The following is a 21,279-nucleotide window of genomic DNA, read 5'->3' as shown; positions in this document are numbered from 1 at the left end:
TATTAACACACTTTTCACTACTCAGCATAATTTACTTTATTACATCAATCATCTAATGTCTTCTGAACATATTAAACATTTGCTTTGTGAATGGTATATCAGGTTTTACTCTGCAGCCCATCTAATAAAAATGAAAGTGAACACAATGCTGTGTACTGTACAAAAATAAGATTAAATATAAATATATGTTTCTTTTGTTAATGAAACAATAATACATTGCAAAAGAACTGATCAATCTTTATAATATAACAACTCTATGACTACACCTACAATGCTGGAAAATGAAGAACAGCTCCGCCGCCTCACATTCAGCACTTCGAAGCTCCATGCCATCATGTTGCCATCTTCTTTTCGCTACTTTTGCTTCGGAACGGTGATAGCAAGGAGAAGTGTCGAGAAGCTGCAGCCAGAGAAATTAAACCCTTGGTGTCAGATAATGCAAGAATATCTCAGCTATAAATTGTAAATAATTTTCAAGAACTACACCAAAGAAACATTAAAGTTTATTAAACATTTTGCATGTCAGTCAGTTAGCACTTACGCTTTTGTGGAGTAGTGCCAGCAGTGGGAGTTTCATCTTGAGATATTAGATTCTTCAATGTATGAACTGCTTACAGAAATGAAAACAACAGTTAGCTTCTTCTGTATTATGCTAATGGACATAAAGAAAGGAATTCATCCACTAGCTAGTTTCCTTATGAGTAACATGTCAATTAAGTTTATTTTTATTTTTATCTTAAATCCCAGAAATCCTTGAAACCACATAGCAGACTTGAGTTCAAAATTGGAGCTCATACATAACCGCCAATCTTCGGGAAGCATGAAACTCTTAGTCAACAACTAGGTGGCCTGAGGAACTAAATGGTAAACACCAGACCACCAGACCATGAGGAAGCATTAGTTTTGCTTTCTAACAGCAAGAAATGAAAAATAAACAAAAGTCTAGTGTTTAGGATAGTATTTTTATCTTCATATTCATTTGGCCATCATGAAAAGTGGAAAAACTACCAGCAGAAATGCATTAAACCATAGTCAAATTGTATGCATCTTTTCATATGATAATTAATTATGTGTGGCTTGTGCAGGGTTTGGGTTTGGATTCATGAGACATGCTTACTAAACTTGTAACTATGTCTTTGATGGGTTTTGAAATTAGTAATTCAAGTGCGCAATAACAAGGCAATGATTATAACAAATATTACCTTCGCTGGAAACAGAAGTATTTGTTGCAGTATCATCTACCTCAAAACCATTTATGCTAATATTATCTGACTCAGAAGCACGTTCACCCGCAGAAGAGCTGTTACTCTTTCTTCCAAACTTTAACAGTCGTCTAAATCCCTTGGACGATTCCTTTATCTGAGGCTTCTCCAGGGTTTCCGGAATCTTTTCCAATTTTGGGTTTCTAGCATCCAATACATGTGCTTTCACAGAGCTTGTCGCTACAGGTTCAGGGTTTACAGGGACAGCAGCTTTACCAATATCAGATTTCTCAGTACGATCTTCAAAAGAAGAAACCCGTGCATAGGGGGCTTGGTACTGTTTTTCAGCAATATTAAGGCTTGAAAGCTGTGGCAGCACTTTGTTCACATCACCAGTAGCAACCTAAACATTAATGTAGTGATGTTAAAAGATTCTAGGAAAACAATGACACCACTCTGATGAAAATTTGTCCAAAACACATAATTACATAATATTTTCAAAAGTGCAAGTTCTCCCATTTTAGAAATTGAGAAAAGACAAGTACAAAACCAAGTTAACAGATCTAGCACAGCAAAAAGCATGTAGTTATAAACAAAGTTCTCTTGCTGTGTCATTAAAGGAAACAAACAACTCAACTCTTCGAATTTCACATTAAGAGCAGTACATACTTTACTAACAAATGAAATTATTAAAATTCCCAAAGTACATCTACTTAGTTATTGGAACATTTTTTGGATGTTAAGAATACTGAAAAAAAAAAATCGTTAAACATGTATGTACAATAGCAATTGGTTAAAAAAAGGCAATATTCAATCTTATACACTTTGAACATGTATGTGTGGATAATAATCTACTTGTAACTATTGTTAAATGCTAATTATAACCGTTATGATTCTTATATATTTAATTGACATTGCTTGTGAATAATGCCAGAAACAACTACTTCCATCATGGTCCATAGCAGTCGATACATATCATGAATAAACTAACTGTGAAAAAAAAAATCTGTTTCTGGGATCAGACCAACCATACCTCATTTTTAGCCATCGGCGGGATTTTGCCATCGGTGGGTTTTTCATGAACCGTGTTAGTCATAAGTGGGGAAACTGGTGCTCGAATAGCCGCATAATCTGACACCACCGTGATGTTTTCCCTAGTTTTATGATTACTAGTCTGTTTGCTTTCTGCCCTCAATGATTCTTCCTCTGAATATACATCAGGTACAGAAGGTTTCTCACATTCAAGCACCAAAACAGTCTTTTCAATCACTGGATTTTCGTCTACTTCACTATGATGTGAGAACTTTTCATTGTTCCTCTTTACTTCAGCACCTTCAGAAGTTGTAGAAGACTTAGTCAAATTACCCTTCTGTGTCACTCCTTTTGTTGTTGATTTGCTCTGGGTAGCATTGGGTCCCTTAGGTGTTCTAATTTTCAGTTCTGGAAGAGTAGCAGCTTTGGTTTTATCATAGTTTACAATGGCAGATAATTTTTTGCTTTCAGACCCATCAGATATTTTTGATTTTGACTTTGACACTGGTTCGATGCCTCTTCTCAGCGAAGAAATTGGATGGCTACTAATCATTTTAGGCTCTGATAACCTTCTAATCCGTGACATAGATGCCTTTGTTCCATTCTCTTTCTTTGACTCAGGCAGTGAAGTCGCTGACCGGGATATCCTGTTTCCGGCTGAGTGACTTCCTCCAGTTAATCTGCTGCTGGTTTTGGATGTCTTTTGTGAATCAATGGATCCCATAGAAGAAGTTCTAGTAGGGAACCGTTGTAAAGGTGACGATGGTCCTGGCTCTGAATCACTAAACTTTGTTCCTTTGTATGAGCTTGGTGAAGTCTTCGTTGGAACTTGTCTCCTTGTTTGCTGAGCAGGGACACTAGCCCCTCTCGCAGCAATTCTCTTTTGCCTTTCCATTTTCAAAGCTTCTATTCGTTTCATCTCTGCCTCTTCCTGTAAAAAGAAGTGAAATGATGGCCAATGAACAATAGAATTACTTATATGTTATGAAAAACTCAAATGAAATATCAGTAAGTACCCTCTCTTTCTTCTCTTTTTGGAGATCAGCTTTAAAGGTTCTCAACTTCTCAGCACGTGCCCGTGCTTCTTCCAAAGGACTCAACTTTGAAGGCTTTCCTCTTCTTATTGGCCCAACATTCTTCTTCTTATCATCTTGAAGCAGTTTTGATTTCAGGCCCTTATCTGACTTCTTAGATGTCTGATTAGCATTAGCTGCCACCTCCTTACTTCTCTTATCTTGCGAAGCACCATCTTTGGTACCAGCCTGCGTTTCATAATCCAAAGCAGGGTCATAGCCAATTACCCCAATTTCATCCCCACGTTGAGGCCTCATACTTAATTCTTCTGGTTCATAATGAACTTGGTTCTCTGCTTTCTGAGTGGCTGACGGGAATTCAGAATCCATGTGAATAGGGTTGTCATTTCCAACTTGATCTAGTGAAGTTGATCTCAAGGCTATGTATGAATCATCATCCATATTTTGTGATGACCTCATGTCCATATTTCTTTCCACACCTTCAAATCCATTTACGGCTAATGGATCTGAGGCAGAACTTGTGAACCCTGATTGCTTTTGCCTATTAATCATAAAATCTTCATTGGAAGACCTCCTATAGCTCACCCTTCTTCCATTAATTTCTGAATACAGTACTTCCCCTTGACCATCTATGTCCCCATTTATGCCATCTCTTTTAGAATTCATATGTTCATCCATAGAGTTTCTCGACATGCGAGTCATGTTTCCACTCATTTTTTGCATGTCCATTACACCCCCATTTTGAACTACACCATTATCTTGCCCTCCAAAAAATATAGGATCTTCACCCCCAGTATTTTGTCGTCGTTTTGAATGAGCTTTGTTTTCCATAGAAAACATACCTTGATCAGCCTCACATTTTTCTTCATCGGCATCTCTGAGTAAGAAATTCTGAAATGCTTGCCAGTGTCCTCCATCTGCCACCTTCCCATAAGCTAATTCTTCCTTATCAGTTGAATTGTTTTGATCTTTAGATTTTATATTATTTTCTTTCTTTTTTGAGGAGCTATGAGAGTTCTTATGCTTCATCTCTGAAGCACTGGCTCCATCTTCCTCATCTGTTTGAGAGCCTGAAGCTGATTGTGATTCGGAATCTGAATAATTCTGTCCCTTTGAAGTGATGTAATTAAGGTTTCGAATAACAACCGTGCCTGATTGCTTTTTACCTGACCGGCTACCTCTCTTACGTGATTCTCGACTTTGTGAAGTTTCTAAGTCAACATCATCTGATGATCTTGTTTCTGATTCAGCATTGCTATAACTACTGTCCATGGAGTGCCTTTTCTGTCCCATTCTCTGACCAGGGTGCATTCGAGGATCCTCGGCTGCTGGATAAGGTGGCTGAAAATATGGGTTAGCCCCAGGGTAGTTCTGATAGTAAGGCATGCCTTGCATGGGATATGGTTGATAGACAACACCAGGAGGAGAATGAATAGGCCACGGAGGGAACATCTGATGTGGAAACTGACCTTGTGGATGAATCTGGTTTTCTGAGGGAGTCTTTTCATCTGGCAGAAAGGTAGAGAAAATAAATAGCAACTTCTACCTCTTCTACATATGGTTCAAGGTACAAAATTATAAACAAGTATGTCAATCAATAAGGAGCTATTGCAAGCTTATTTTCCTTTTGGTATTTTCATGTTGAGTCACAATTTTTTATTTTTCTTTCCTTGGTGACTTCTGCTTGCATATGCTTTAAGGCAGTAAGAAAAGATGAGGATTTTCTACATTAACACATATTCACTCTACATTTATTACCTTTTGTTTCTTGGGTTCACTCTTACATTTAAAAGAGAATGTTTATCAAGACAATGAGCTTACATTGGAGGTTTATCTACCCATCACAACTATAAAAGATAATCTAATCAAACTTTTTGAAAGAGATTATCAAGCTGGAAACAGTTTAAAGCATTTTTGCAAAACCAAGCTAATACTACGTAGCTGGCTTACTTTTAGGAAAGTCTATATGATTCAAAACTCTTACATGCATGTGTATAACTACCTGATTTCCCATTGCTTTCTGCAGCAGATTCAGCATGTGATTCAGGCCATGCTTCTCTCTGTTTGTTGGCCAAATTAGGAAGCATGACACCTGGTGCATTCATGGCAGAGAAGTCCGCCCCTCTAGCCATTGCTTCAGCTGCTTCAATTTCAAGCCACTGGCCAGATTCATGCTTTTTCTTCCATAATTCCTTAAATCGTTTACAAGCATTGCTGTTACATTGACAACATTAGCAGTAAACAACAAAAGTTTCTCTGGCAACATCTTCTGCCACTGGTAACAAAATATGATATTTCAAATTTTAGGAAAGTAATATCTTATTGGAGATTGTGCTTTACATTAAACGTGAGGCTCCAAAGCTTTCGGAGAAAGACATCATAGGGGAAATGTCATCAATGTCAAAACCAGCTGCTACAGCACGTGCAAAAGCCATGCCTTGCTCTTTCTGCAGCACAGTTTTGCGAGTTTCCAGGACTTTCAAAAGCTGAACTCTATAATAGATACAATAAAGACAAGGAATTACCATTAACAGTAATACCATTCAAATAATTTGAGCAGGCTGAACACAGAAGGACAATCAAAATAACCAATGATGAACTAACAGATAACGTGAAGAACTCAAGTTTACTCGGAATTGCTAATTTCTATATCCTAATATCTAGTAAACCAAAATAAGTATGTTTTAGCTATTGCATGTGAATCGAAACAAAGAGGAACTACACCATACTTACACATAGCAACATAACATTCTCTATCTTAGAGAACAAGTTGATGTAATAGTACAGAGCTCAAGTGTATGGTATTCCTTGTTTACTATGATTTTGAGTATAAATTTGCAAAAAGTTAAAAGATGCAAGGCTTCTTTGATAAATATCACAAAGTGATCATCAATAAACAGGCAATCCTTATCTCTAATGATTTAACCTATGCTGTATCATTTATCATCATAGCAAAATTGATAATCAGGTAATCAGAAGTTTGTATGAAATAATATGTACTTTGAATTCCCCTCTTTTGCGGTAGATCCATTCGATTGTGGCTGTACTCCAGGCTGATAGACGTCCAAAAAAACTACATTAGAAGCAATTATACTAAAATAATTTTTTTATGGTTTTTTAGTTAATAATACTCACCTTGTAAAGAATGATTGCTTTCTCGTCATTGGTATCTGGCAAAGTTCTGTTACCTATTTAATATCAACGGAAGCCATTTAAGCCAATAGAAAATAAACAAAAGGTAAATATAAAAGAAGTGACAACTTTGGTTTTCAAACAATACACAGAAAGAATTAACAATATGCTTGGTTCGAATCCTCTTGAACAAGAATTTCTCTCGAAAAACATCTGAAAAAATGACATGGTAAGAGAAACAAAGAGAAGTTTGCAACAAACAAGATAAGAAAGATCCTCTCTTCTTCTAAACCCATACTTTAAACCCTATCCTCTCTACCAGTGGGCCAGCCCAAATTCCAATTTCCTATCTTTTTTTACAAAATACCTTCGAAGCTTTCCACAGGTTTTGGCAGATGTTCTTCTACCTGTCATATGGAAAATAAGTGAAACTGAACTTTCTCATTCTGTAATAACATTGAGACAAGACAACTAAATTTCTACCGAAATAACAGAATATACTTACAGCATAAAGAGTTGTGTCACTGTTTCCCTGAATTGCAATTGCCTCCTCAATTTGTAATATCTCAGATTCCAGGGTGTACACCCGTTCCAAGACCTCTGGAGTACGGACAAAGCGAACAAACCTACAGGTACATTACACATAAGCTTTGAAAGCAAATGAATAAAGTGAATGGAATAAAAAAGAACAAACAGTTTTTGCAAGACAAACTCCATAACAAGCTCATCAGTATGTTATGATTCCTTATGAAAAAGGATATCTTTTTATATTACATTCATGTTGATATATTTTGTAGTAAGCCCCATGGATTAAGACACATTTTAATATGCAAGTAAAAGCAATGCCTAGACAAAAAATGTTTTAATATAACCAATACAAAGTTACAAACCTTTCAACTGTACCCTTGGTGAACCACCAAGCATCACTTGCAGGCTCTGGCTCAAGAATAATTGAATAACCCCCCTTGGCCATTTGGTCTTGGGCAGTTTTCAAGTGGGCAAGAAATGGATTCAGTAAACCAGAATCTATCTTCTCTGTCTTTCCATTTGCAGATATAACCAAATCATACCTACAACAATTGAAAAAAACGAAACACAAATATATAATCAGAAAAAAGCTTAAGTAATAAGGTTCTCAATCTTATGGTAGAATGTCAACGTTTATGAATCTATCCCTCACAAGCTTTAATCACATAAAACATTTAAGAACGACTTCACCACCAACTGAATTACATTTTTGTAAGTATATCGATTCCATCCTTAAAAGACAAGAATATTAACACGTATTGCTTGTCAACTAAAATTCTCCAACACCTTACTAAAAATGGACACTTGCAAAACTGTGCATACCAAGTCAAAGCTAAAGATTAACAAGTGAAGACTAAACGAACTAGAAAGAAATGAATGAGACCCAGAAAAGTATGCATTACAACATAACCGATATAAAAAATTAAATAACTTCACGAATACGAATACGAACAAAGCAAAAACTAATTCTTTATAAAATTGAAACGATTGCATTCAATAAAACCCAAAAGATCCACAACCAAAAATGTAATGAAAATAAATTCAGATCTTTTATGAAACAATAAACAGTTTCCATCTCAGTCTACTGTCAATAAGTTCTTCCTTCCGAGATTGCATGGTAAAAAATCTAATCAATATCATGGGAAATCAAACATAAAAAGAACCAACCCAGAACGCTACATAAGCTCCAAAACCCCATGGAAGTAGATCAGAGTTTTACCTAGTCCGAGTAGGTGTGAGCTGAAAGACAACAGAGTCAAGCCGAACTGAAGGCTTCATTTTCAAAAGAGAAATCTTTGAGTCACCCACTAAAATGCTTCCACTTTGAGAGCTTCAGATGAAAATGGCAGTGGAAAGTGGGATCAGGGAGACATGGGGCGAAAAGGGTAAGTCAGGAAACTAAGCAATCAAAAATGGGTTGGAGCCTAAAGATACACAAGTTTCAGAGAAAACCCAGAAAAAAAGTTCCAGCTTTAGTAGAAAAAAACTGAACTTTAAGAGAGAGAGAGAGAGGGATCAGATTCTGGAAGAAACCCAAAAGAAAGAGCTTCCCACCCACCTAGGATACCCGGTCCTTGAGCAGAGACTGGAAAAGTTGGCTGTGAATAGAGAGACATATAGAGATATTGAAAGCCGTTGAATAAAGGAAACATGTGAGGGGCATAATGGGAAATAAGCATGACAAAAATCGGTGCTTAAGCGAAAAGGACAAAATTAATATTTTCATTTTCTTTTTCTTTTTTTTTCTCTTTAAATCATAGCATTAGTAGTTGGAGGTGTTGGTGTAGTAAATTACGAAAATGCCCTCTGGGTCATTTTCCATACAATACAACCGTTGAACACAACTATTACTAATAACTCTTTTTAAAGATTAACGTTTGGAGTTGTTGTGTCATTTGCTTTGACTTCAACATCACATCAAACCCTACACTATAATATATTTATCTTAAAAATTATGAGTAAATACCATGAATTATAATTAGACTACTATACTATTACATGTATTCATTAGATGTTTGAATATTTTTTCAAGGTAAGACTAATATTTTCATTCATACATAAGAAGAAGAGAATATATTTATTTGGTACCTTATGTTTTTGCACAGTATTATTTTGGTACCATCTATTTTTAATAATGCTTATATGGTATTTTGTATTTTAAAATCGTACATATTTGGTACCCTAAACTCTGATTTGATAAATAAAATTTTGTCAATTTAATCAAACTGCTGTCAATTATGTAAGTTATAAATTTAAATTTAATTACATAATTACATATAACAGATGACAGTTTGATCATATTGACAAAATTTTATCTATTAAATCTGAGTTTAGAGTACCAAATATGTACGATTTTAAAATACAGGTTACCATATAAGTATTATTGAAAACAGAAAGTACTAAAATGACATTTTGCAAAAATATAGGGTACCAAATAAGTATATTCCCTAAATAAGAATGGTGTAATTGCAAAGGTACTAACATAAGATGGAATGTATTCCAATTATGTATACAAATAATTAATGTTTGACTACTCCATAAGCGGTATTATTATAAAAATATAACATATTTTACCCAAAATACATTTAATTTAGTAGACAATAAGTTTTAAATACCCTTAAGTAGCAGCAGACCTACACAAGTTCCCCACTTTCTCAACAAAAAAAAAATTATACACATTTTATATAAGAGTAACAATGTGTATCCTAAAATTATGCACTAAAATATTACACCAACTAACATGACAGTTTTTTTCTTAACCAATGATATTTATTTTAGATGGGACTCACTTTTTTAAAAACAACGCCACGTCAATTGGTGTAATATTTTGATGCACGTATCATTAATTTTATATAATTTAGGCCAAAACTAAAATCTTATGTGTTCATGTTGAGCACTCCAATAGAAGAGTTAAAATACCTTATTATCTAAAATATTAAAAAAAAAATAGTGAAAGTAACATTCCAATAGGTAAGGTTAACTTGAGCTAGTTTACATTTCTTTTACATTAATGAATAGTGCTTCTCCATATTTAGAGAATCATTATTCGTTAAATTATAAATATTTTATTAATTTTTTTATAAATTTTTGTATATATATGTGTGATAATATTATATTTAATTATTTTATTTTTTTAAAATAAATAAAATATATTAAAAAATATAATATTTAAATGGTGTATAGAAAAAATAAAAAATTTAATGTGTGATGTAATATAAAAATTCAAGGTGAAATAGAAAAAGTATATTTTGAAGAGATATTTTAAACAATAGAGTAGAACACTCATTAATTCAAAGTGCTCTAAGGAAAAACTAACGGACTAATATAATCACAATTATTAATTAAAGTGTCTATCGATTGTTAATAACTAGAATGAGATGATTCACGCATACTAATTACATTAGAGGTACATGGTAGTCCCATAATGGCTATGTGTTGGAAAATTAAATTATACCACATATACCCCTGAGGGTAATAGGGCATTATATATAGTGTATGAAGATGTAATTGGGTGGTAAGGGTGGTTTCGGTAAGGGGTTTGTTCATCATAAACTCCTCTATTGCATTTGTTATCTTCGAGGGTTGCTCTTGTGTTTTCTACAAATTAAGAGTGGTCATGATGACTCATGGAGATGGAATGCCGAGGTATGTTCTTCATTGTATTATTAATGTTCTAAATAAATGCTTTGATGTTGGATAATAATATGAGTATTGAATATGTTAATGACATTTTGTTGGGATGCTCAGGGTAATTTTAACAAATAATTTATTGCAGAAAAGAAAGAAGATAGTGTGTATCAGGAGACATATGGATGATGTTTTTGTAATTAATTAATTAAAGATAAATTATAGTTGATTAAGTAATTGGATTACTCGATATGTGTAGTTGAACAAAAGTAAATAGTTAATTTCATTGATTCTTTATTTGTGATAAGAGAGGAAATCAACTTCAAAAAGTTAGCCTAAAAATAGTGGAGAATAAATCAGTTAGTTGGGATTTATTTATTATATTAAGTTTTAAATTTAGTGTAATAAGGTACTTCATATCTACATTTATATATATTAAATTTCATGCAAATAAATAAATAAATAAATATTTATAGCCTAAACTACAGCTAATTCCACTCGTTGGTTTCGTTTGGTATAATTAATGTTATTATAATGAGTTTATTAGAGGTATTGGTAACGCATAATTATCAATTTTTTGCTCATAAATTAAAGGGAATATACTTATTTGGTACCTTATGTTTTTGCAAAGTATTATTTTGGTACTTCTGTTTTCAATAATGCTTATATGGTACCCTGTATTTTAAAATCGTACATATTTGGTACCCTAAACTCAGATTTGATAAATAAAAATTTGTCAATATGATCAAACTGTCATCTGTTATATGTAATTATGTAATTAAATTAAATTTGTAACTTACATAATTGACAGTAGTTTGATTAAATTGACAAATTTTTATCTATCAAATATGAGTTTAGGGTATCAAATATGTACGATTTTAAAATACAGGGTACCATATGAGCATTATTGAAAACAGAGAGTACTAAAATGATACTTTGCAAAAACACAAGGTACCAAATGAATATATTCCCTAAATTAAAACATTTTCTAAACAGAAATACTCAAAGAAGTTACACAAGAAAAGAAGTTATAGTCAAAGATAACACCTTTAATTTGTTTTTGTTTTCTTTAATGTGTTTAGCCTATAAAATAATGTAGCTTAATTATCTTACTTATCAGCTAATTAATAAAGAAGAAGCCAAATTAATTTTGATCTTATTATTGCTCATAGATATAGTTAATTAATGGGGCTAGCTAGTATTGAATTATAATTATATTTTAAATATATATTGTATAATTGATGATGAGAAAAAATGTCATGAATACAAATAGGTCCACACGTGAGTGATTTTATTATGAGAGATCTTAATATATAAAAAAAATTAAAAAAAAAAGAATTAGTATAATAAAATCATTAATGGGAGAATATTGTTGCGCCTGCTACCCAACTCATTATGATTTATTAAAAGTAAATTAATATTGGTAATTTATAATAAATTTGTGTGTGCATATTATTTAAGCAAAAAAGTAGTGCTATCAATATCAATAATGTCCTTTTTGTTCTATATATCAAATATAATTCATGATTATTAGCTTTATATATTAAAATAAAATTATTATAAAAACCAAACTATAACAAGACACATCTATACAATTATTTTTATCTTATAATTATATATTATTTGAATATGCACACACTTCAACCAAGGTACTAGATGAAAAAATAATAATAATTGAGATAGAAATTTTGGTATATAAAAGAAAGAACTAAGAGCCAAAAATCACCTCTGTGAGAAAGCTAATATTATATATCTACACACCAAAAGAATAATACAGACTGGTAATAATTAATCTCAGTAGCTAGCTATAACTAAAAGACAACTATTCTCCAGTCATATTAATATATAAATATATATATATATATAAATACGACAATTCATGCTTCACTTTAAGCTGTACCGTTAGAACTCTCAGTGATCTCGACTTTTAAACAATTTTCGGCGCGATTTTTGTATGATAATGTATATTGTAGCTATTTAGAGCATCAACACGATTTTTAGAAAATAGTTTACAGTACCAAAAACTAGGCTCAAACATGTTGTTACACGCGTGATTAATTTTTTTTATGCGCGTGAAAAATAACATATTTGAACTTAGTTTTCGGTACTGTAAACTATTCGGAATTTTTTAAAAATTTACAGGATGCGCTAAACAACTACAATATACACGATCATAAAAAAAAATCGTGCCGAAAACTTTTCACGAGTCAAGAACAGTGAAGAGCCACACCGGTAGGGCTTAAAGTGAAGTCCTACAGGAGAACTGTCGTATAAAAATATATGTATATTTCTCAAATTTTAAGACAGAGCTATTACTAAGACATAACATAATTTTTGTATAACATGCTAATAAGCTTAGTTACTACTAGTAATAAAACAAACAATGATATTATTAAACAATAATACATATAATAAGTAAATTATTTGTAGCTAGCTAATACCATAGTGAAGATTGTCGACTATATTTCTTCTTGGCCACTCTCCCAACATCAGAAACACTTCTAAAGCCACGATAATAATCTCTTGTTGATGATGATGATGATGATGGACTAAAAGTGTTAGTAAGCTTTGAGAAAATCCCACCAACAAAACCATTATTATCAAATCTTTCTTTCTCATCATCATCATCAAGAAAAGAGTTGGTTTCATCATGGGTTGAATTATTATTAGGACAATAATTATCAACATTTCCAGTACAAGTATCATCATCATCATCATCATCATTTTCTGATGATCTTATTCCACCAAGTGAGTAGTTCATTGGAACTTTCTCATCTATTCTCTCTTCATAGTTATTATTATTAGTATTTGTTGTAGTTGTTGATGTTGAGGTTGCAGAAGAGGGCTTCATTATTGATCCCCCAAAGCCATAGCCAAAGCCAAAGCCAAAGCCATGGATTTGTTTTGTTACTTTGAGAGCTCTCAAACGAGCTTCTTTGAGTGCAGTAGTAGTCTTACTCTTTCCTCCTCCTAGAAGCTTTAGGATCTCATCTGATTTCCTTTGCATATTGGCACCCCAGTTGATTCTGTTTAATATATATATAATTCATTATTTTTAACAATAAATATTAGTGTCAAAAACATCATAATAACTTGGTTTAAAATCATCTTATAAGCTAGCTAGACTTCCTTAATTATTATTTGATAAACCAAAGTGTAAAATGGACACTAAAAAATAGTATATTTCCAAATAGACTCTTTTTTTAGAGTCTATTTTGTATTTTGACCTCATTTTGATAGTTTTTTGCGAAATGATATTTGTTTGGAGTTCGGATAGTGGTGTCGGGAGGTTTGGAAGCTATTTTGCAAAATATTATCAAAATTAGGCTTAAGTACAAAATAACTTAAAAGAAAATAAAAAAAAAGCTAATTTGCTAATGTTTCCAAAAAGTGTCATTTTTTTTCAAAGTAATACATATTAAAAAAAAAGTAAGGCCTAATAATTTTATTTTTTTGCAAAAATAACATTAAGACAAGGTGTTGAGTAAGTCTTACAAGATGTCAATTGCATCCAAAAAGTGATTTTACAATGAGTCATTATTGTGCAAATTGATTATTTTGAAGAAAAGAGTAATTAATGAAAATGGACAATTTTATAATAATGTCACTTTGTAAAATGATATTTTTTTTTATAATTATTTTGTTGTGCAAAATGGCTTTTTTGTCTGAAATTTTCGACAAAGTATTTAAAATTTTTGACACAGAATTGAGATATGTTGGGAGTGTCTCAAATATTATTTTGCTAATAAGAACAATCAAAATGAGGCTAGTATGCAAAATGATTATTAAATATATAGAGGAAATTTTTTTTATAGGGGCTTCATTTTAAGCCCTACTAATAGGACTTTCAGTGTTTCTCGACCCGTGAATAATTTTCGGTGCGATTTTTTTTTATAGCCGTGTATATTGTAGCTATTTATAGCATCCTGCAAATTTTCAGAAAATTTCGAATAGTTTACAATACCGAAAACTAGGTTCAAACATGTTGTTTTCCTAGCGCGTAAAAAAAATTAGTCACGCGTGCAACAACATGTTTGAACCTAATTTTCGATACTGTAAATTATTCGTAATTTTCTGAAATTTACAGGATGCTCTAAATAGCTACAATATACACAGTTATAAAAAAAATCGTACCGAAAATTATTCATGAGTTGTAAACACTGAGAGCATTACCAATAGGACTTAAAGTGAAGTCCTATAACAAAATTCCCACATATATATATATATATATATATATTTATATAGCCAAACACTATCGAAATTATTTAACATCATGTCCGAAAAACTATTTTACAAAGAATTATTGAAAAAACATCATCGCCTTAAAGTAGCATAAAATTATTGGTCATATAAAATTACAAACTTACCCCTTTTGGTCTATGAATTGAAATGTTCCAAGCTCATGTATGACATCAATGTCACACACAAACTCTTCAGAAAAATCTAAAGGGCCATGAGTGAGCAAGAACTCAAGAAGAACTAGAGCCTTGTATGCTTGCCTCCATTGCTTCCAATCAACGCTGCACAGTCTTCTGTGAAGAACATCAACGATTCTCCAGTAGTCATCTTCGGCATAAGATGCTTCTGCAATTCTAGTCATTGTTCTGGGCTCAGGGCTGCATGAATCCTCATTTGTTGCTTCCTCAGCCAACCTTATAATAATTACATAATAATAATAATTAAGTAATTATCATCATCATCATCTTATATATAAATATATCTATATATATATATATATAGCTTACAGTTCAGCTTCGGTAACATCAGTAAAGGCAAGCCTAGCAATTTTATACTTGTCTTGTAGAAAAGAAGATGCATGCTTTTTAATAAGGTCCATTATTATATATATTATATATGTATAGAACAAAACAAGTGATTAATAATAACTGATCAGATCAGTAGTAGTTTATTTGTAATAATCATAGATTAATTGAGTAGTTATATATATATATATATATTGTATTACACAATAATCAGAGAGAGTTTTTTTTATCAATACGAGTTTTTTGTATGTTAATTATTGGGTGATCGACCTTGATTGTAGCTATGTGAGATAATATGTGTGATATGGTCAACACTACATTAAAAAAAGGAACATCACTAATATATTATTAGAGTTTGACCAAATTAATAGCAGCATGTATCGAACATATATATATACATATATTATTTCATTTTGAACCAAGTCGATTTGCAAGGTTATTAACTCTTGGAAAAAACTTCTTTTAATCTGGAAAATTTTGAATTCTATGTAACTTTTTATTTTTAGAAAAAATATATATCGTTTTATGCATACACACATCAACTATTAACCAACTTTTTTTTAAATAAATCATACATTATATATTTTTAGTAAAAAAAAAAACTATTTATTAGAAAACTAATGAGTTATTATTTAATAAATATTGGGAACTTGGCTGTGAAAAATAAGTAAGTAGTTTGAAAAATTGCAATTATGTTATATTAAATAATATTTTTTGCGGCAGAAGTCAGGAAATAGTATAAAATGTTGCACTTTTTTAAAGAAGAAAAACATCACAACTTGAGGGATAGGCTTATGTAACGTCCTGAAATTCTAATAGAACTAAGTATTTTGATTAGAGTGCCGGGTGGACACGTGGTGCAATTATGCATTAATTATTTGATTTATATGATTGAGTATGTATGATTATGTGTATTAAATGTGTTTATTAAAGATCCGTTTTTGTTAAAAATGGATATTTTCGTAATTTTAACTCATTGATGGTATATTTATATTTGCATGCATTATGTGGATATATTCGTGATATTCGGCTTGAGTTGATCATTTCGAGCAATTTAGCGGAAAAATCACAACGGGGATAAAAACCCGACTCAAGGTGAGCCAATGGGTATTTTGGTAATTTCACATATTTTGAAAATTATTAAAATGTGAAATATTTTTGGGAGAAATATTTATGTTTGGAAGATTAGAGATTTAATTGGGAATTTAAGGTGTAGAGGTTTAGTGGGAAATTAAGCTTAATGGTCATTTTGCCCTTGGAGTACTTTGAAGGGAAGTTAAGAGAGGAGGGTAAAATGGTCATTTGACCAAAGGATTAGACCAATACAGCTGCGGCCTATCACTCCACGCTCTACACTCTCCCCTTTCCCTTGTATTTTCTCTAGAACACATTCTAATGGTTCAACTACACATTCTATTTTCTTAGGAAATATTTTTTTGTAGATATTGGTACATTCGCACGGGTAGGCGCTTCACTTTAGCACCTACCCGTGCGAACATCTGGATACAACATCTAGATAGATTATTTCATACTTTTATAATAATATTAAAAGCATATATAAAAGAGTCTTATGACTAAGGGGTGTTTAATATGAGGTAAAGTAAATGTGAGAATGAGTATTTAAATTCCTTTTTATGTTTGGTTCAAATTTTAATGGATAAAGTTAATAATTTGTGTGGGCCCTACATGTATTTTAAGGGTAAAGTGAACCCTTTTGTACACAAAAGTTTCATATTACATCCATCCTAAGTCTATCTACACTTTCCAAGACAACTCAACTACTCAAAACAAACACCCCCTAAGAGTTAAAGTGACACCCCAACATAAAAGTTTCCACTTTTTTTATTTACTTATTTGTCATCTTAGAGTATATTTCACATCGAAAGAGTATACCGACATTAATTCATTTATTAGAACACTAGTTACACCTGTTATTACCAATTAGTTTTGAGATAAAATTTTATAACTCTTAGCGCACATAGTATTAGAGCCAAATAATTCTACTAATGAGTGTATTTTATTCAAAATTTTCTAAATATTGAGTAAATTCATACCAAAAGTAACAATTAATAATTTAAGGAAAACTATGTCATTTAATATTAGGTGGCATTTAAGGGAAAATAAAAAGTATAAGGCATAATAGTCAAATAAGAGAAGATATATATGAACAATTTTGTGACAAATTAAAAAGTCAAATTTCAAAAGGTTAATATTCATACATTGAATAAAAATTATGGAGAAAATAGTTAATTTATTAATAAAAAATAAAGATAATTAATGAACATCTCAAACTCAAGAAAGTAGTATATTAATTTGTATTATTTTAATTAGTTATTTATATGAGCTAATTAATTATAATTTAATGATTAACTTTTTTTTCAATAATCACTAGCGCTTAAATACTATGCTTAAATTGGCGTGTTATTGATATTTATATAATATAGAATTTTGAACCTAATTAATTTAAGGTCTGTGTGATTTTAGAGTGTTGTTATTTGACATCTTAAGGTGTTCAACACTACATGAGGTAACATCTTATGATTGGTTAGAGATATCTCATAATACTTATTAAATTCAAATAAGTGGGACCCAATATTGGATTGCACCAATAACAGTATGTCATGTCCTTGTGGTGTTGAGCACCAGTGGTGCCCCTTAGTAATTCTCGTGATTTTATAGTTATAAAGAAGTTGTCAACCTTCTCATTCGTCTTATATAGATATATATATCTTCTATATAATAAGTGTGTAGATAACGAAAATTCTTGATTTTAACAGTTTTTTATTTTTTTAATGTTAACTTTAACATAATATTCTTATATTTAACGGTAGTTTGTAAATACTTAAATTTAAATGAAATAAATAAAAAATTAAAATAGAATATTTTTTAGATATTTTACAATCATAATTATTTAAAAATAATAAATAATTAAACAAATTAAAATATAATATTTTTAAGATATTTTACAATAATAATTATTTTAAAATAATAAATCATTAAAATATGATATTTTTGAGATATTTTACAATGATAATTATTTAAAAATAATAAAATCATATGTTTTATAACTTAAATAAAATTGAATTAAACTTAAACTCATTTATTAGAATAATATCATATTAAACACATAACATAATCTATTGTGAATTAGCAACAAATTGTTTTTTTTTTAAAACAACTAGCAAGAAACTTAAATTTAAAATCCACGTATAATATTTAATATTATATTAAACATATAATATATAATCTATTTTTGTCACTCTCAAATTCAAAAACTAGAACAAACATAAACTTAAACAAAAATAAATAAATTATTTAATTAAAATAGGATACTTATTTCAAAATTTATATGACATTAATATAAATTTAATAAAAATAATTAATAAATTCTATAAATAAAACTAAGCAAACAGGCATATTGTACGTTGCTTGTATCTAGTATATATATATACTAGGTAGAAGCAACGTTATTGCACGTTTGCTTAGTTTTAAAGTTGTACACATTGTCTATAATTTTAATAAAAATTGTTTCACTATTTTTAGTAAATATATATATATATATAATAGAATGAATTATAGTTCTATAGTATATATAAATATTTATATCAATAATCTCTGCATATATGACATCTAAACACAATGTTGACATATATATATTTACATGACTACATGACATATATATAAAATATAATAATATTTAAAAAGAAATTAATAATAGAAATAAAATAAAAATAGAAAAAGTTATAGTGTAGACAATAGTATACATGCATCAATTATTTTTAGTTTCTAATGTATCTCACAATATCCTTTGGTGAATTTGATGAATAAAAAGAATTCCAATAACTTGATAAAAAAACAAACTGTCACACAAATTTATAAGATAAAAAAATGATATGTATTGTCTTTATTATTTTTAAATAAATATGATTTAATTATTTAAATTATCATAAAATATCTTAAAGTTTAAGTTTAATTAAATTTTATTTAAGTTATAAAATATATGATTTTATTATTTTGTAAATAATTATCATTGTAAATATCTTAATTAATTTGTTTAATTATTTATTTTATAAAATATATGATTTTATTATTTTTAAATAATTATCATTGTAAATATCTCAAAAAATATCTTATTTTAATTTGTTTAATTATTTATTTATTTAATTTTATTTAAGTTTAAGTAAGATTTATAATCTACCGTTAAATATAAGAATATTTTGTTAAATATAAGAATATCTCGTTAAAGTTAATGGAAAAAATATAAAAAACTGTTAAAATCAAGAATTTCCGTTATCTACACATTTTTTATATAAAAGAGATATAGTATCAGATTAAATTTAAACTTAACTAATTTGATATTAACATGATATATTATGTAGATTGGAAATACCTATTTTACTATGCTTATAATTTTATGAAATTTAAATATAGTCATATATATATATATATGTATGTATATCTAAGATCGAGTGAGTAAAATCTTTACTTAATTCGCACAAGTTACTCAACACACACCACCACAACGTATAGTGTATAAGTTTTGGTTTGAGATTTTTTAATAACTACACTTCTTGTTAGTGATGACTACAATACTTAATTATCATGATTCTAATTGCATGTTTATACTATAATGACGAAAATCTAATTATTATTATTATTTAATATAAAATCATAATTTATACCTACTTAATTAATTAGATATTTATATAAGAGTAGATTATTAAGTTATTGTATTTTTGTATGATAACAAATTTGACTTTTTTTTGTAATTTGGGGAATTTAAACATGATATTAAGTAAATTTAATTTGAATTATATTTTTGAGTGAATTTCATAAATGAGGAAGAGATTAGGAGGTAAAACAATAAGTTTGTAACAATGTAATTAAAAATGTCATGATTTTATATTAGATTAAATATGACTTTTTTTTTATTTTACAAGGGGCATAATTTGGTAGTAGTAATAGTTTGAGAAGAATTTTTAAAAATAATAAAATTCGAAGGAGTACGATTTTGGTAGTGATAATAATTCGGGTGTAAAAATCATATTTATTCTTTATATTAATGCAAGCATCTTGAATATTTGCCAATGTTAAAATTTGTTATCATCTTATAAATACTTGAACTAAATACAAATATATGGCCATCACCATATATATATATGTTCATTCTTAATATAACTTATTATTAATACATTGTCACAAAAGTAATCATTTTGAATACTTATAAATATATATTTCTAAAAAATATAGACATTAATATGTACAATATTTATAAATTTGTTAATATTTTTCTTGTGATTAATGGTAGTTGTTGACTGCGTTTTTAGCCAACGACGTGAGAACGTCAAATACAATGAACCTTCAAGAGAATGTAAACGACAACAGACAGTATAAACAAGAAAAGTAAATAACACACAGGATTTTTATAGTGGTTCAGCCCCGATTGTCGGTAATAGCGTAATCCACTTAGAGATGTGATTTATAAACCGGTACTCAAGATCAGATGGACTGAGCCAACTGAGTTTCTTCAGTACAGATTGTGAAAATACAAGAATTCTCTCTAATTTCAGCAATTTCTCTCTCTAGAATAGACAGACCCAATTTTATCTCTCTAGAAAGAATAATCAGAAGGAACCCACTTCTCATCCCATCAGCTCTCTATTTATAGAGATGGGATCCTCAACTGATATCCCCTTATAATAGGGATATTTTATTATATTTATTACATTTATATTACAAATAAACATTCAAAATTCAAAATGTAACAAATTCCCCATTTGTGGGAAGAATGAGAGATTCTCGCGCATGTTGTTGAAGTTGTGTCTGACTTAGTCTCCTCTAGCTAGTTGGTCCACCTCCTACTCACTACCCATGCAAGTGCTGGTTAAACATGCATGGTGGTAGGATATGCATGGTGGTAGGACATGCTTTGGGTGGGTTGAACGTGCATGGTTCTCCTCG

The 21,279-nt window shown here is 30.2% G+C and overlaps 2 protein-coding genes across 2 annotated transcripts; both read right to left on the bottom strand.

Annotated features, from left to right (window-relative positions):
* Positions 1 to 11: 11 nt before the first annotated feature.
* On the bottom strand, positions 12 to 8,529 carry LOC133819975 (COP1-interacting protein 7). Its single transcript, XM_062253364.1, has 13 exons — positions 8,148 to 8,529; positions 7,291 to 7,470; positions 6,906 to 7,026; positions 6,768 to 6,807; positions 6,404 to 6,456; positions 6,269 to 6,321; positions 5,609 to 5,761; positions 5,271 to 5,482; positions 3,251 to 4,776; positions 2,236 to 3,165; positions 1,203 to 1,605; positions 542 to 607; positions 12 to 400 (listed from the first exon to the last, which is right to left on the bottom strand). The coding sequence occupies exons 1-13, from the start codon at positions 8,204 to 8,206 to the stop codon at positions 333 to 335; spliced, it is 3,864 nt and encodes a 1,287-aa protein (XP_062109348.1). The 5' UTR covers positions 8,207 to 8,529; the 3' UTR covers positions 12 to 332.
* Positions 8,530 to 12,989: 4,460 nt separating this feature from the next.
* Positions 12,990 to 15,401, bottom strand: LOC133815754 (uncharacterized; the record flags this gene model as incomplete). The annotated part of the gene is made up of 3 exons (XM_062248558.1): positions 12,990 to 13,581; positions 14,923 to 15,207; positions 15,301 to 15,401. Coding segments are annotated over 3 exons (978 nt in total), but the record flags the coding sequence as incomplete, so codon positions are not given.
* Between the last annotated feature and the right edge of the window lie 5,878 nt (positions 15,402 to 21,279).

This window comes from Humulus lupulus, chromosome 2 (genome assembly GCF_963169125.1).
Source record: "Humulus lupulus chromosome 2, drHumLupu1.1, whole genome shotgun sequence".
In the NCBI taxonomy this organism is placed as follows: Eukaryota; Viridiplantae; Streptophyta; class Magnoliopsida; order Rosales; family Cannabaceae; genus Humulus; species Humulus lupulus.
This window is presented reverse-complemented; position numbering and strand designations above follow the sequence as displayed.